The following is a 16,651-nucleotide window of genomic DNA, read 5'->3' on the forward strand; positions in this document are numbered from 1 at the left end:
GGTGGCGACCTTGGAGGAGGTAGGGTGGTGTTTTGAGTTGGGTGGTATGTTACGTGATGATGGATTTGGGCTCTTTGATGAGGAGCACGGTTTGCAGGTCAGGGAGCGCGGGAGAGGGGGCTGTGATTATTGAGATGTTGGGTTGGATAGCCCGAGGAACTGTTTTGTGTCTGTGCCATGAAGGGGTGTTGGTTTCCGGGCGGAGTGGTAGTTCTAGGGGGGATGGGAACTCACTACGGTTATGGATTGCTTGGAGATGCGGTGCTTTCTTTCAAGGTTTGTCGCTCAGGGTTGTTTGGTGAAGATTTGGCGGGTGTGAGGAGGGAAGATGCTGTCTCTGAGCTCTCGGCGTTTTCATCTTTGGTCATCACACAGAGGTGGCCTGGTTGTCTGGTTGTCTGGCTGTCTGGTTGTCTGGCTGTCTGGTTGTCTGGCTGTCTGGTTGTCTGGCTGTCTGGTTGCTCCTCAGGAGGATGGTGTAAGCATGCCGCGCAGCTCTGTAGCAACGGAACAAGGACTCGTCCAACGACGCAATCAAGGATGGACTTCTTGGGGATGTAGAAAAGACAGCATTGCACATTGGCGACCTAAGATGGCCTGTCATACCCACCGATCTTTGTCAGATGGAATTTGGGGATGCACAACAGTCCACCTAACTATAAGGTACCTTACATCGTTGGTGGTGTTGGTAATGAACGGTAATGGCAGTATTAAGATTGTCTCGCCTCGGCGCATGTGAATGGCAGTAGCGCTTGGGCGGAAAGGAAAAATAGCATCAGATACATTGCCCACCACATCTTTTTCCCTACTCTTCCAACACACGCAGGCGGGCGTAGTCTGGGAAAGGTGTGTTCAGTGCTGGCGCGCTCACATGAAGAGAGAGCCTAAATAGGTAGGTACATACATCTACAAGTTTCAGGTTTGGGATGAAAGGATCAGTGCGGGAAAGGTGTGTGGTGTGGTAGGGCAAGGAGATCATTGGAGATCATGACCCATTCATATTGCGATCTAGGAGACAGGATGAGTTTGTGATTGGAAACAGAATCATGGGGTGTAATGTGGTCTGCCATGTGAACTGTCGTGATGTTTTACTTGGTTTAGTAGTTGATTGTTGAGAAGTTGATGATGCGCATGGGGAGATAGTTTACTCAACCGGTATCACAACGCGCCTAGATCATGAGAATGTCCCTTCAGAAGCATGTCCATTGGTAGGTTATTGAGAGACTGATCTGACAACCTACCGACCAGCATCCGCTGTCTTTTATTTTCTTGGACTCACTCAGCTGCCGAAAAACCAATGTAAGTTTTCCCTTGGCTCAGGAGGCTGGAAGCACCTCCTGATATCCTCGGTTGAGGTGGTTGGTTGGTGGCTGGAAAACGGCCCTTACACAGCTTTCAACTCTCGAAAGCGAGGGATCCCAATGTTGAGGTGATTTTAGTCTTCTCACGATGATCTCAGGGAGGCTGTGTACTATTTTTCCACTTCTCTGACATGTGCAAGTTTATGCGATCCGATGCGGTTCAATGCAAGACAGACTCGGGCGGGAAAAGGCTTGTTGTCTCGGAACAGAGGATTCAGGGGTGACCCGGGGTCGCTCGGGGAGCGGGGGAGGCGCGCACACACACCTTCAAGGTGAAGGATGATCCACCCCATGGATTGGGCTCCAGACTGCCGGGCTTGAAGAAGAATTGTTGGATTGGAATCGAAGGATTGCACACACTGACACAGCTCTTGGCGAAGAGAATGCTGAATTAACATGAATTTGGGCGAGTGTTTCTATGATATGGAACTGGGGGGGGTTATAAGACAACAAATAAACAAAAGTCGAGATGTTACTTAGGTAGTGAGGGGCAAAAGATCATCGCTGAGGAATGCTAGATCTGTTAGAGTCTAGACCAGATATCAGTAGAAACGTTGCGCTCGGTAGAGCCCTGCAAGTCGCAAAATAGCCAACGTAGACCTGTTGTGTAGTTTGTGGTTGGATGGTGTAGGACCGACAAACTTGTCCTTCACCACTCGTTTACCGGAGTATTCTGCTGTCCTTGCCTCTTTCTCACATGTACTTTGTGGGAGGAGGCACACATGCGGTTTTTACACCGGGTGCGGGCCTGGGCGGGCCTGCCTATCGCGGGCTTTACCGCCGGCTGGTTGCGTGATCCTCTTGCTGACTTTTTTCCCCCTCTGCAATCCTTGTGGTGGTGAGGGGTAATCGGGGGGTTGTTTGTGCTTCTTTTGTCCGTCAGCCTCCAGCCGTCGGTGTGGACTGTGATAGCCCCTGAGTGGTGCCGAGTTTGAATCCGAGTGTTTTCCCGATGACTTAAGAGGCGCGGGTGGTGCATCGGAGCCAATGCAGGAACCATCGCAAAAAGATATCGCCACCTGCAGGTCCACCGTCGCTCGAAAAAAAATATTTCGCAGCTGACGCAGCTGAACGTGCAGCGCCGATGCGGTCCACGCCCTCATCCACCTCTTGTCATCGTCGACCAACAGCTCCGTTTTCACGCCGCAGCAGATGTTGTGCATAATGCCATAATGGACGAGGGGGTGGGTGGAGTGGTCAGTTGTTGGTCAGTTTGCGTGGTCTGGGAGGGAGCGAGGGCGCGAGGGCGGCGTCGCCTGTCGGTTGCCGCCTCGGGGTTGCGCAGGGCACATACCGTAAGGCACACACACCGCCCGGCAGGGAGAAGGTGAAGAAGCATCTCAGCCAGTCAGGGGTAAAAGTTGCCCCTCCTTCTTCTCTTTCTGTGCGTCTTTCTTGTGTACCGTGATGAACAAACGACAACCTGCATCATTGCATCGCAGGTTCTGTCGATTTTCTCTTTCTGTGGACAGTCAGGGTCTTGCATTGACCGCGCGGTCGGCGGCCGTCGATCATCAGGCCTGAGGGTGCTTGATCTCGACTGGGACAGGCTGGCCAGGCGCTGTCTTTGGAGCGATGTTCCCCGCCTGGATGTCGGGATGTCGGGAGCCCTCAGCCAGCCAAAAGCTTGGTGGGGTTGACGGGGTTGACGTCGGGTTGGCTGCCGTCAACGGTTGAGCTACACTGCCTACGTAATCATGGAGGGGGTGACAATTCCTCCAAAGAAACAGAAAAAGCAGCCGAAAAGCAGGCGGTCGAGAGGCCCAGTGGCTATTTTATGGCTCACTTTATGTAAGGTACGGTTCGGGTAAACTCTCGGGATGATGTGCGACCTGCAACTTGGGATGTTTCTCTCGCTATTTTGCCAGTATTCTCGTCCCATGTGTTCTTAATTTGGCCTTTCGGGCTGCAGATGAGTCAAGCGGTTGGTCTTGGTGCAGAAAACCTGTAGAAGATCGGGTGGTTGCGGCTGTTTTCACGGCGGTCAGGACGGTCTGTAATTGCAGGCCACTTGCCACTTCGTGATGGCTCAACTGTGAAACCGACGGCTTCTCGTTCGTATGTTCTGTTCGCATGGCTTCAGAGCAAAGTTCCAGAAAGCGGTTCCCTCTCGGACATAACCCCCGGGTTCTGCTGCGCAAGGCAGACACCGAGAGACAACTCGTCGGCCGTCGTCCCAAAGTGAACATGTCCCCTCCCCATGTCTGCAGGGCCCAGCGCTTGACAAACAACCGGGACACGCGGCGTGCCGTGGTGGTCTGGATTGGGGCCACAGTGGCACAGTTCTTTTATTCTTTTGGAGCTCCAGGGTTGATGAATTTAGGGTTATGAGGGTTTTTTGAAGCGAACAAAAGGGGTCAGTGTTTCAGTTTGTGGTGTTCGGGCCAGTCGGGCGCTCCCAACCAGGTTCCCCAGGATCTCGCCCAGACCAGACCTTTTCCCACCAGCCAATCAGAGACTAGAACGGCTCAGGCACACTCGGGCAGCCATTGGATGAACTGACAGCTGGCCCCTGATGGATGGGGCACTTTTGGGTTGCAGCCCCACGGACGAATACCGAGGGCCCCAGCGTTCCAGTGGCAGCGGCAGCCACACACACACAACGATTTTCCAGGGCAAGCGCAAGCGTTTCCCGTCACACCAGCGCCATCGTCGCACCAGTCACCAGTCCATCGTGCATTTTCTGGACGGTCATCCTTCTCACTGGCTGTCGGGACTTGTACCTGAATTTGCATCTTTTCTTTTGGGATGTTATCCTCAATCTGTCCCGCGCGCCTGTCTACCAATCCTTTTGCTCTGTTGCTCCCTGCCAGTGACCGACCCAGCGAGTGCTGTTTGAGGTGAAGTGAACAGGAGCGAGCTATTGCCACCGTCCGCAAAGATACCGAGTATTGCCGTGAGTGATGGATTTGAGCGGATATTGCAGTGTAATGCCCTCTCTCACGGCCGCATTGAACACAGGCCGCAGTTCACGGCAGTCCAGATGGTGTACCGTACAACCAGTCCTCTTCGAGGATCCCGATCCCCACTCTGACCCTGCTGCTTGGATCTTCTTGGACCGCAGCGGCCCAGCAGGGACGGGGGTGTCTTTTGCGGTGGAGCAAGGGGAGGGAGCAAGCAGGGGAGGGAGGGATGGGATGAGAGAGGCCGTTCGTCCAGTGGCGTCTGTCTGTCCAGTGTGCGTTCGAAACGGCAGGACGGGGGCCAATCGTCTCTGGATGAACGGGTGGAACAGAAACATAAAGGGAGCTCTCCCTCTTTTTCAATCTTCCTTTTATTCTGCCCTTCTCTCACCACGGCATCACGCCTCTCACTTTCCTTCAGCAGACCACACCACCCCGTCAAGGGCTTCGATTGATTCTTTTTCTTTTCGCTTTCCACACTTCACACTTCACTCAGAAGATAGCCTGGTGCTTTCGACAAGTGACGACGCTCCCTATTGTTCGACAAACAATAGCCCCTCAACCAGCATCAACAATCAGCTTTGTCCACATTGACACAAGCACCCACAACCCCATTCATTACCAGCCTCCGAGCAGTGCTCAAATTTTCCAGACTTTTTCCTCTGCAACCACTTGCAAGCTTTTCACTCCTTGAAAACGAAAACTTCAGAGAACCAATCGATCACTCGCCTATCCGGCATCCACAGAACCACCAAACAACAAACAAGAACTTGACCATGTTTTCCAACGGATTCGCTACCGGCGCCATCGCCTTCCTCATGGCTGGTGCCCAGCTCGCCTCGGCCCACATGGAAATCTCAGAACCTGCCCCCTTCAGGTCCAAGTTCAACCCCCATGCCACCAACATCGACTACACCAACACAGCTCCCCTCGCTGCCAACGGTGCCAACTACCCTTGCAAGGGCTACCACTCGGATCTCGGTACCGCCGCCGGTGCTCCCACCGCTTCCTACCGCCCCGGTGGCTCGTATCAGTTCAAGGTTACCGGCGGTGCTCCCCACGGCGGTGGTTCGTGCCAGGTCAGCTTGAGCTACGACAAGGGTGCCACCTTCACCGTGATCCAGTCCATCATCGGTGGCTGCCCGCTCGCCTCCAGCTACCCCTTCACCATCCCCGACGATGCCCCCGAGGGTGAGGCCATCTGGGCCTGGACCTGGAACAACAACATCGGCAACCGCGAGTTCTACATGAACTGCGCCCCCATCACCATCAGCAAGAGCGCCGCCAAGCGTGAGGTTGAGGCTCCCAAGGTCGAGGAGGCTGCCGTCCAGAAGCGTGCTTCTGTCGGCTTCTCCTCTCGCCCCGCTCTCTTCGTCGCCAACATTGACAATGGCTGCTCTGTCGCCGAGGGTACCGATGTTGTTTACCCCAACCCCGGTCCCGATGTCATCAACAACGGCGGCAGCACCGGCGCTCCTTCCGGCAACTGCGGTCCCGCCGGTGCCCCCGCTCCCAACCCCGGCAACGGCGGTGGTGATGCTCCCGCTCCCGCTCCCACCACGACTGAGCAGGCCCCAGTCGTTCCTCCCACCACCACAGCTGCCCCCGTCACCACCAAGGCTCCCGTCTCTCTTCCCGGCGGTGTCTTCATCACTGTTCCCACTCCTGACAAGCCCGTCACTTCGGCCCCTGTCGATGTCCCGGCTCCCCAGCCCACCACTCTCGTCATTTCCACTCGCCCTGCCAACACTCCCACTGCCGCCCCCGCCCCCGTTCCCACTGGCGGTGCTGGTCAGCAGCTCGGTTACCCTGCCGGCACTGCCTGCCAGAACGAGGGCTCCTGGAACTGTCTCGGCGACGGCTTCCAGCGTTGCGCCTCCGGCACCTGGTCTGTCGTCCAGGCCATGGCTCCCGGCACCAAGTGCCAGATGGGTGAGGGCACTGAGCTCCTCGTCAACAAGCGTGCTTCCCGCCGCAGCTTCAGGTGGAGACAGGGCTCCAGACTCCAGCTTGCTTAAGCTTTTTCTCTACCTTTTCGGAGATGAACTTCTGCAACTTGCTTGGACAAGGACAGCCATAGACATTGTTCTTGCGTGATGTCGATGGATTTGATGAATTCGTCGACCCCTTCTTCTTTTTCGCTTCTAACCATACCCCCTCTTTTCGACCTTCGCTTCTCTGTTATACCCGACACACATTTCTCACATTGTTGGTGTCATTCGTTTATACATCACCACTTTTTGACCATATTTGATATTGGTCGACATTTTTTTCCCCCACATTTCACAAAGAAGGAGGGGTTCACAAACTGGGAAAGACGGCGTTTTTTCATTGGGAATTGGATTGGGGATGGATGGCAGGCAGCATCTGGTGGCAGCAAATTCATTTCGGGAGAGGACTTCATGTAACAATATGACTTTTTTTTCACACAAACATTTTTTTTAGAGAGGACAAAAGGGAAATGCATTTGGGAGGAACGGCTAGGGTGGTAGGACAGTTTAGATCGTCTCTTCTCGCGAGAAGAGATGGATGAGCAAAATTCCATCGCTTATGACCATACTTGAGTGATTTAAGATTTGTGACCCTGTGGTGCGTGATATGGAATACATCGTAATTTGGAGATTTTTTTTGCTGTTTGTAGATATGTTCTGGTTGTCTTTGAAAAGGCCAAGCTGCCTGTTATCTTGGAGGGAGGTGAGGCTGGTTCTTTGCTGTCTTTTCCTAAAGAGGTCAGACCATGATATATACAGACGCCTAGCTGTTCATAGATGGTAGGTGGCAGTGAAATATTCCCTCGGAATGGACCCGGGCAACAAAACTTTTTCCTTTGTCATCAAACTGATTTCCAAAGTAGGGAGGGGCCTGAGTCCTGGTGGCTGAACAAATGATGGCTATTTTCTTTCCAGACCCTGGTTTATTTCTCTTGCTATGACCTATCTTCAACACCATCGTGTATCCTATATCCATTGCCACCAGTTGAACAACCATGTAGGTGGAAATGTAAGCCTATTATGTCAACAAACAAGCACATCCCGAAGCAAACTATGACGAACCGGAATCTCTTTTATTTTCCAAACCATCCAACTCCAGACAATGAACTTGACGAAAGATTACACACAAAGATCACCCATCCCCCCATCCCACCACATCTATACACAATCCTCACCTCACCCCCTTCTTACTCCCTCGTCGCCCTGATAGCATTCTCCAACTTCTCCAACCCCTCCTGAATCTGCCCCTCCTCGATCGTCAACGCCGGCACGAACCTCAACGTGTTTGTTCCGGCAGTGATGACCAACAAACCCCTCTCCCTCGCCGCCTTGACAATCCCCGCCGGGTCCTCACTCAACTGCAACCCCAAAATCAACCCCTTCCCCCTCACCTCCTTGACCAACTCCGGCCACTCCCCCCTCCACCTCTCAAACGTCTCCCTGAAGATCTTCTCCTTCCTCTTAACCCCCTCCAGCAGCTTCTCATCCCCCAACCTCTCCACGATATTGCAAGCCAACCGACAAGCCAACGGGTTCCCCCCAAACGTAGTCCCATGATCCCCCACCTTGATCTTCTCCCCAACCCTCTCGTTAATTATCGTAGCCCCAATAGGAAACCCATTCCCTAACGCCTTCGCCGTGGTCAAAATATCCGGGTGCGCCTCCTTCGGCAGATGCCCATGCGCCCAAAACTGCCCCGTCCGTCCCAACCCACACTGAATCTCATCATAATGCACCAACGCCCCCACCTCCCTGCACCGTCTCGCCAACCTCACCAAAAACTCATCCTCCGCCGGCGTGACCCCCCCCTCCCCCTGAATCGGCTCAACAATAACACTGCATGTCCGTTCCGTCACCAGCTCATCGATCCCAGCAACGTCATTCAGCTCCCCCACCCTAAAACCCGGAACCATGGGCGCAAACGGCTCCTGATACTTGGGGTTAGGCGTCGCCGACAGAGACCCCATCGTCCGGCCGTGAAACGCGTTCCTGAAGCTGACGATCTCCACCTTTTGCCCGCTCGGATCGACAACCTTGCCGACTTTTCTCGCGAATTTTATCCCCGCCTCGTTGGCCTCGCTGCCGGAATTGCAGACGAATACCTGGGCTGCGTCGTGCATGCCCCCCTTTTCCCTCGTCAATCCCACCAGCTTTTTGGATAGTTCCCCCACCCAAGAGTTGTAGTAAAGATTGGAGCAGTGAGTCAGCGTGGTGGCCTGGTCGGCCATGATGGCGCAGAGTTGGGGGTCGTTGTGCCCGAGGGAGTTGACGGCGATGCCGCCCGTGAAGTCGAGGTACTCCCTGCCGGCCGCGTCCCAGATCAGGGAGCCGGAGGCTTTGGTGAAGACGATGGGGGGGCGGGAGTAGGTCGTCACCATGTATGGGGAGGTGGAGTCGATGAGGGATTGGGATTTGGAGCTGCCCGGCATGATGTCTGGGTGCGTGATTTCCTTGTATTTGGGGACGGTGGCAGTGCTGGCTAGCCTCGTTGATGCCAGGGAGCAGCAGCGCCTGCTCGCCGTGGCGGCGAGGCGGAGAGTGGGACGGAGGGACATGATGAAGATTTAAAAAGAAAAAAAAAAGAAGAAAAGCTGGTGAAGTTAACGGTTGGGGTGTGATACCGACAAATAGAGTTGGATGGAGTTGGAAAAAGTCCAACGGCGCGCAGGAAAAGAAAGCAATTGAGTATTGAGAGATCAATCAATTGCAAAAGGCGCGGCGTCGACCACTTTAAGAACAGGAGGAGGTGGATGAAAGTGACTCAAGAAAGATCCCAGTGACTCCATTGACTGTTGTGACTGTCCAACCCACTTCGCATCTTATCAGATCAATACCCGAGAAAATCTGTCAAGCGATGTCGGGGATGCGCCCGCAAAGGCGCGTGCCCCACTGCAACGGACGGGACTTGGCTCGCTTATCGATAACACAAACCCCTGTCAATTGAGACAATGATTGGGTCATCAAGGTTCTCATTTTCTGTCTCTCGAATATATACGCATACACAACATCATGACGGACATGCAATCCTCAGCGTCAACAACTGCTGTCCACTGGGCAGCTCGACACTGAGAGAAGCCTTCTTTCCCCTCCTCACCAAGCCCCTGCATTCTCAAGAGCGTGACAGCCCGCTCGGGCCTCTCCTTAGCAGATAGCGTGAGTTTTGCCTGTCTTCCCCTGAAGAGAATGTTTTTCCTTCTGTGTAAGTGGTCAGCATCATTTCTTCCGACAAAAAAACATAACAAAAGACGTTGCAAATGGCCTTGAAAAAGGGGAGCACAGGACCTTACCCGATACTTGGGGTGGTTGTGTGAGGCTTTCCCGCTCGAGGTGTTGTGCTTGTGAATGAAGTCCTGCTGTTTCTTGATGCTGTCCTGGTCCATCTGTCCGAGAAGCTGTTGACTCTGCTTGATATCAGTGATGAGGCTGTCGCATCGACTGCGCGTGAAATCCTCGCGAACGACTACGCGGAGCATCTTGAGGTTCTCGGTGTTGGGCGCCATGGTATACGCGGGGACAACCCAGCCGCGAACGCGCAACTGGTGAGCGAGGGCGAACTCGTCATAGTTGCGGTCTTCTTGGGGCGGGAGACGGAAGGCTACTAGTGGCAGACCCTCGCCCGACTTCTTGGACATGATGATGAAGCCGAGAGCCTCAAGAGAGTCTGACAAGTAATTGGCCGTTCGCGTCAGGTTGCTCATGATGGCCCTGTACCCGTGTTTCCCAAGTCTGATGAGCTGATAGTACTGGCCAATGACCTGACTGGCCCCTTTGCTGAAGTTGAGGGTGAAGGAGGCTTGATCGGCGCCGAGATAGTTGATGTTGAAGACGAGCTCTTGGGGCAAGAATTTGGCGCTCCTCCACACAACCCAACCAACACCAGGGTAGACGAGACCATACTAGATCCATGGTCAGCAAAGTCCAAGAGTTTTTCTCAGGGGTGTTGACAAACCTTGTGCCCAGACACGTTGATGGAAACGACATGTTCCAGTCTGAAATCCCATTCAAGGTCTGGCACGACAAATGGTGCCACAAACCCACCGCTGGCAGCATCGACGTGAATCGGCGTGTTCAACCCCTTCTTGGTCAACAAGTCATCGACAGCCTTGACATCCTCATACTCGCCGGTATAAGTCGTCCCGAGAATCACGCAGATGCCAATAGTGTTCTCATCGACAAGATTGACAGTCTCCTCGGGGTCAATGACATATCGCTCCTCGGTGCAGTACACCAACTTCTCCTCCACCTCGAAATAGCGCGCCGCCTTCTCCCAGCACACCTGAACGGCCGACGACATGACAATGTTGGGTCTGTCGTACGGCTTGCCCTCCTCTATCCTCTTGTTCTTCCAGCGCCTCTTCATCGCAAGCACAGCCAACATGATGGCTTCACTGCTACCGACGCAGGAAGTGCCAATAGCGCCGACATCGTCTTCGACGCCTATCGGGGCGTGAAACAGTCTTCCGATCATGGAGACGCATCGGTTCTGAATGTCGGCCGACTGGGGGTACTCTTCATAGTCGATGAAGTTTTTTGAGAAGGACTCGGTCATGAGCTTTTCCGCTTCTTCCTCCTACATGCGGTGTTAGCGCATGTTTGAGCTGCTCTTGATAGGGGGTACATACCATATAAGTCGTGACAAAAGAAGCCAAACTGTGGCACAACATGCAGCCGTTAGCATTCCGAAGCAGGAACAGCAGCGCACGGATAGTCGCTCGGAGCCGAACGGCCGAACATGATATGACGACTTACTTCAAAATGGGGTTACCGTCCAGGCTCAAATGGTCCTTGATCAAGCGGTAGGCCACATCTTTGGACATCTCGGCCTCGGGCATCTCGTGCTTGGGGAGGTCTCTGGCGGCAAACCGGGAGCCGTAGACGCTAGTGGTGAAGCTGTCATCGTCATTGACAAGCTGGAGGTGGGCCTTTTTGATACCACCAGCCACCTTGCCGTCGACGACCTGGTTTTCGTCGGGGATGGTCGAAAGGTGTACCATCTTGGGCAACCTCGGGAGAGTGTATGTTCTATTGCTGAAATGATATTGCGCAAAGCGATGAGGAGGGGTCTGAGCAAAACAGACAGAGTGGAAATCTCCTTCACAGTGCTAGTTGGACGGGGGGTTTTATACTCGACAAACAGTCTAGCAGCTACCTAGAACAGGAACGGGGAGGTCTATTGGCAGGCCCTCTTTGTCAGCTGCTGCGCAACACTGGACTGGCAAGAGTTGAGCGTGGGGAGCTTTTGCCCCGGTCATCTCATGATTGTCACGTTTGGGGTTCTACGGGCGGAAATTGGTACACAACTGACCGGTTTCCACGTTGGGCAAAGCCACGTCGATTGAAGCCTCGTTGGGCCTCCACGTTTGTTTTGCGAGAATCGTGAGATGAAGAAGAAAAGAGGGGAGGCCGCCCCCCGAGCTTTGCTTCCGCAGTAGGAAGGAGGGGTTGAGGGGAAGCAGCAGCTCCTCGAACGAGTACGGACGGACACAAAGCCCACACAAGTTCGAAGTTTAGTGAACACCCTGCATTAGTGGTGACGCAGCCCCCGCGAAGCTTGTCGTCTGGAGCAAATCGAAGGCCGTTGGAGGCGACATTTCCATGCAGCTCGCATGCTTTGCCAGCCCTGCCTGCATCCAGGCTGAGCGGGGTCCCACACACCTCAATTCTCTATTTCTCGACCAATTCAACGTAGCACTGAGATCTAATGTTTTGTGATTGAGGGCTTGTGTTGCAAGTTGAAACTGTCCCTTCGTAACTGCTGCGATGTGCTCAAGAATGCAATGACATCATATCACCGAGACCGGAAAGAGATACTCTCCCAGACTTGGACATTTTTCAGACCCCACTCAATGGAGATGAGGAAAGAGCGTATGGGAGGTTTAGGCAGGAGCAGAGGTCCCCCAAACCGATCAAGAATTTTTAGAAATTGGGAGCCAGTTTGATTCCTTGATGTTCCATTCCAGCTCAGCCTCGACATGTGGTTCGATGCGTGGTTGATATCACGTTCATGTACTCTTTACCGGTTTGGAGCCCTGCCTATTCCAACGTGTGACAATCTACAACGAGCTTTCCCTCATTTGACAACATCTATATCTGACGCATTTGCCACCGAAAAGAAGAGCATGCAGCTTTGCCAGAATGGAACATCGGATGTCGATGCCGGTGACACAAACACTCTCCACCAATCAGAGCTTTGGTAACGCACCGAAGGATCAAGCCACTATTTCCATTCAACCCTTGGGTTGTTCAAAAGGACCATCCAGCCCAGATTGTCTGGAGATTCTGACGTCGCCAATATTTCACAGTTTTGAGCTGGTGTTGTTACTGCCAGCTCAGTCGGTGTGTCGAGACCTCCTCCCGTTCTGCTGTCCAAATACCTTTGACCATGTTGACAGTCGGTGATGCAAATAAATTCCCCCAAGAGACATTAATCATTAAGCCTAGCGTTCAAAATCGCCAAAACCACGGCTCATCCTCTTCACATCAAACCCGATACAACATCGTACAATATCTCGGCCAACCTGTCACCCTTCTTCCAGATATCATCATGATCACCGCCAGCCTCCATTTCCCGAATATTCAAAGACGATGATTTGCTCAGGTAGGCCCCCATCTTTTCGAGCTGGTCGTACGGCACCAGGCTGTCCTCACGACTCTGGGCCAGAACGACTTGTTTCCCTTCCTGCCATTCGCTTGTCCAATCGTCTGCCGTGGCAGGGCAGGCATCTTTCCAGACGGTCTCGTCGTCTCCAAAGGCGCCACGAGTAAACTCGTCATACGCATCTCTCAGGCCAACATATTCGGGCGGTGGCATGTTGATGAAGCCAGCCAAGTCGTACAGCCCGTTCAGACCAACGACAACGGTGGGCTTCACGATGGCAGTGTCGAGGCCCCATCGCGAGGGGGCCATGACTGCTTGGAATGCGAGGGTTGCTCCACAGCTATGACCGGATAACAACCATGACCCAGTTGCACCACCCAAACGCTGGAGGAATGCCAGGCCACCTAGGACGTCGCTGATGTGATCTGGGTGTCTGGCCTCTCGATTCGGGTCTCGCCCTCCGGTAGGGTGGTTGGGGTGGGGAGAGAGCCGGTAGTTGAGGGATGCCACACCGGCGATGGGAACCGAGCCCTTGGAAAAGGAACTGGCGGCTGCTTGAAGGAGATTGATAGCTGTGGGGGAGAACGACGAGGCGTCAATCATGGGGTCGCGCCAGGCTCCGCCATGGATGTAGACGATCCAGTGTCCTGACTGAGAAGGGAGGGAAGGGGCATCAGGAGCCTGCGGGGTTGCATATCCAGGGGTGCACGAAGCGGGAAGCCAAACATCAAGCGTCTGGAGTGACAAACCACTATTATCGACGCCCCCAGGAATGTAGGGGACTTGAGATTTGCGCCAGCCGAGGACCTTGCCGCTTTCTTCGTCTACCACAGACGTCCAGGGTACTGAAGCCCATGCCAGCTGGTCTTTCTCCGACAGCGATGGCATCGTTGCGGTCGTTGTCTTGTCGAACTTGGATTGTGCACCTGCCGCCGTTGGGAAACCCGAAGACGCAGACCCGGAACAATCGAAGCCATGGCGTCGGCGAACCTTGACCACGATTTGGCTCAAGCGCCTCCACATGGCGGTGGACAGTGGATTGTGTGGACCTGACAAGGACTTCTTTTTAGCTTTCTAGGTGGCGCCGATCGGATCCGGTCTGCAGTCCGGGATGCACTTCCGGTCCGTATGCTCCGGCTTGGGCGGAGACAAAGAAGGCAGACGTATAAAGTCAACAAAAACAACGGGGATATGGCTTGCAAAAGTCAACCGCCGATGATGGAGGACTTGGGAATGGTGAACATCAACACAACAACGACGGTGATGTCATGGTCAAGTAGGCGGCCGTTATCTCTGTTTGCGCTGTTTCCTCGCCTTCCATCCGTGGCGGCCGACGAGCCGACAAATGCCGCGTATTTTCACGGCTTACCAATTCGCATACTACCCGCGTGCATTCTGTACAGTGTGGGTGTGAAACAGAACGTTGGTTGAAAGAAACATGGTGCAGACAAATCGGAGTGCGAACCGAATTGGGGCCCGGAACTCGGAACGGGAGGTGCGCTGTTTTCGGAAGCGGCCGAACTGTGTGTGTTTCCGGGGGGGAGGTTACGTAATATTGCGTTGTGTGCGGGTGTAATGTTACTGGGTGGTATTGTAAAGAGTGGTATCAGGGGTCTGTTCTTGCTGAAACCAACGGCAACGGCACACAAGACGAGACAGCCGCAGCCGCAGTCCCAGTCGCAGCCACACCACAAGATGTATGTGCTATAAAAAGCGAGAGTGTGTTTTGATTGTATATATATCGAGAGTATCTAGGCAGATTTCCGACATGGTCGATTGATTAGAACCCCGCAAAAATATATGTAAGTTTCTTCTTGCATGGTGTGGGGTTGTTTTTATTCCGATAGGTTCGGGATTTTTTTGAGGTAGGGGATAAAAGGGTTGAGGGAGATGGTGGGTGGGTTAATATGGGAGGTGTGGGACTTGGACCGGGAGGATGGGAATGGGAGAGTGACGATCAGTTGTTCTGGATTTTTGGGGGAGGATAAATGGGGTTTTCGGTGGGTAGTTTTGATGACCGGGGAATAATGAGGAAAACGTGGTTTAGATTGGTGTTATTGGGGGGGAAGGGGGAGATTGTTGCTGGGGGTTTATGAGGTAGGATATCAATATGGTGGGATATATATATGGTGGGATACTATAGCTGTGGTGGGAATGGTAGATGTAGGTGTGCTTGAGGGAGTGGGGGATGGTATATTACTCCGTTGTTTATATAAACCATGACTTGGGCGTGTTGTGCCGTGATCCGGGTGCTTCTACTATCGTTATCACCTCAAGACTTGGTGAGAGGTTGGGATGAGACAGACATGATCGTACGTGAGAGAAAGCATTGGTATGTCGTAAGATGCCTCTCGGATATATGCTGTCTTGCATTTCAGATGGGTGTCTTGTGTGAGCAGTGATAGGCTTGTAAGAGAGCTAGCCAATTTGTGTAGGTATTTTTTCTAGGAGAAATTCTAGCTGGGCATCTCCCCCTAGCTAACCGGGCACACCCAATGGGGGTTAGGGTTCTGTATGGCCCCTGACTTTGATGTGATATTCTTGACGACTTTTTCCCATCACCTCTACCATCGATAACTACAACTGTTACTGCCCTGCATTTTGTCCCATATAAATTCATATATAGCTAAGTATTTATACATACTATAGTCAAGCTAAAAATAAAATACAATTGGCACTGTCTATAAGTAATGCCGCTTTCAAATCAATAGCTAGCTAAACTAGTAGCTAAAGCTGTGGGTAAGATTGTAGTTAGCTAGCTAAAGGCTGTGAGTGAGGTTGTAATTAAAGTAATTTGTAAGGCGCGTTTAATTGCTAGAAGGTAGAGAATTAAGCAGTATGGCCTGAAGTATATAGGTTGCGTAGGAGTAAGTGGTTGATGGAGTTGGAATTTCAGGCGCTGTACAGAACCCCAACTCCCATGGGGGGTGAGGTGCCCAGTAAAGCCAGGGGGGGATTGCCCGGCTAGAATTTCTCTTTTTTAAGATGTTGATAGAAAGATTTTTTTTTGAGGATACCTATTTATCGACGAGCCAAAACCTAAAGCGACGTGTGGTAGTTACCATGTCGAGAGTCTAGTGGCATTGATGTAGAAGCTTGGGATGACCTTCGTATAAGAATCTGGGTTGGGCAGCTCGAGATCTGAAGAATGGTTTCCCCAAATGCGTTCCGTAGAATTATCTGACGAGGAGGCGGTCGAGGTATATGCACAAAAACATTGCCCGAGAACAAAGTCCCCCATCTCAAACACAGAATTTCACAAGTAACAGGGCACGGCAACATTAGACCACAAAGTACATTTACACAAGTTTTTTTTTATTCACCCTCTCTTTCAAGAGGATAAGAAGCTCTGACACAGAGCAACAAACCAAAAGCTGACTTTTCCCCTTCCCCTTAAACAAACCCCCCCCCCCCTTTGCCATTTAACCTCCTAATCCTCCATGAATGACCCCCCTAGAATACCAGACAGGGCAAGTAATGCAATGGTCACCAATCAACCACATGACCCAACCCCCCGCTCTAGAAAGTAGCAAAAAGCGCTATAACAAGCGCAACCCATTTTTTGCCTCCCAGCTGTTGTAGTGTACACACACCACACACAAACATAATTAACATACAACCCAATCCAATCCAACCAACCGACCAACCGACCGACCAACCAACCAACCAACCAACCAACCCTATACCCAAAACTAAATATGGTATCCACAAAAAACAAGAAGAATAACGTCATTATAGACATGAGAAATAAACCAAGAGAGAAAAGAATGTGCAAGGAATGAAGAGAGACTGTCCTCC

At 52.6% G+C, this 16,651-nt stretch overlaps 4 protein-coding genes across 4 annotated transcripts; 1 reads left to right on the forward strand and 3 right to left on the reverse strand.

Annotated features, from left to right (window-relative positions):
• Positions 1 to 5,040: 5,040 nt before the first annotated feature.
• On the forward strand, positions 5,041 to 6,282 carry QC764_309420 (uncharacterized protein; the record flags this gene model as incomplete). The annotated part of the gene is made up of 1 exon (XM_062946055.1): positions 5,041 to 6,282. The coding sequence occupies one exon, from the start codon at positions 5,041 to 5,043 to the stop codon at positions 6,280 to 6,282; it is 1,242 nt and encodes a 413-aa protein (XP_062802102.1).
• Positions 6,283 to 7,442: 1,160 nt separating this feature from the next.
• ARG8 (acetylornithine aminotransferase) lies at positions 7,443 to 8,810 on the reverse strand (the record flags this gene model as incomplete). The annotated part of the gene is made up of 1 exon (XM_062946056.1): positions 7,443 to 8,810. One exon carries the CDS (start codon positions 8,808 to 8,810, stop codon positions 7,443 to 7,445), a length of 1,368 nt encoding a protein of 455 aa, XP_062802103.1.
• A 383-nt stretch (positions 8,811 to 9,193) lies between these two features.
• QC764_309440 (uncharacterized protein) lies at positions 9,194 to 11,916 on the reverse strand. The gene is made up of 6 exons (XM_062946057.1): positions 11,561 to 11,916; positions 11,005 to 11,425; positions 10,878 to 10,905; positions 10,205 to 10,825; positions 9,543 to 10,151; positions 9,194 to 9,450 (listed from the first exon to the last, which is right to left on the reverse strand). Exons 2-6 carry the CDS (start codon positions 11,247 to 11,249, stop codon positions 9,397 to 9,399), a joined length of 1,557 nt encoding a protein of 518 aa, XP_062802104.1. The 5' UTR covers positions 11,250 to 11,425; positions 11,561 to 11,916; the 3' UTR covers positions 9,194 to 9,396.
• An 814-nt stretch (positions 11,917 to 12,730) lies between these two features.
• On the reverse strand, positions 12,731 to 13,876 carry QC764_309450 (uncharacterized protein; the record flags this gene model as incomplete). Its single annotated transcript, XM_062946058.1, has 1 exon — positions 12,731 to 13,876. The coding sequence occupies one exon, from the start codon at positions 13,874 to 13,876 to the stop codon at positions 12,731 to 12,733; it is 1,146 nt and encodes a 381-aa protein (XP_062802105.1).
• Positions 13,877 to 16,651: the final 2,775 nt, after the last annotated feature.

Source organism: Podospora pseudoanserina, chromosome 3, assembly GCF_035222485.1.
Source record: "Podospora pseudoanserina strain CBS 124.78 chromosome 3, whole genome shotgun sequence".
Taxonomy (NCBI): Eukaryota; Fungi; Ascomycota; class Sordariomycetes; order Sordariales; family Podosporaceae; genus Podospora; species Podospora pseudoanserina.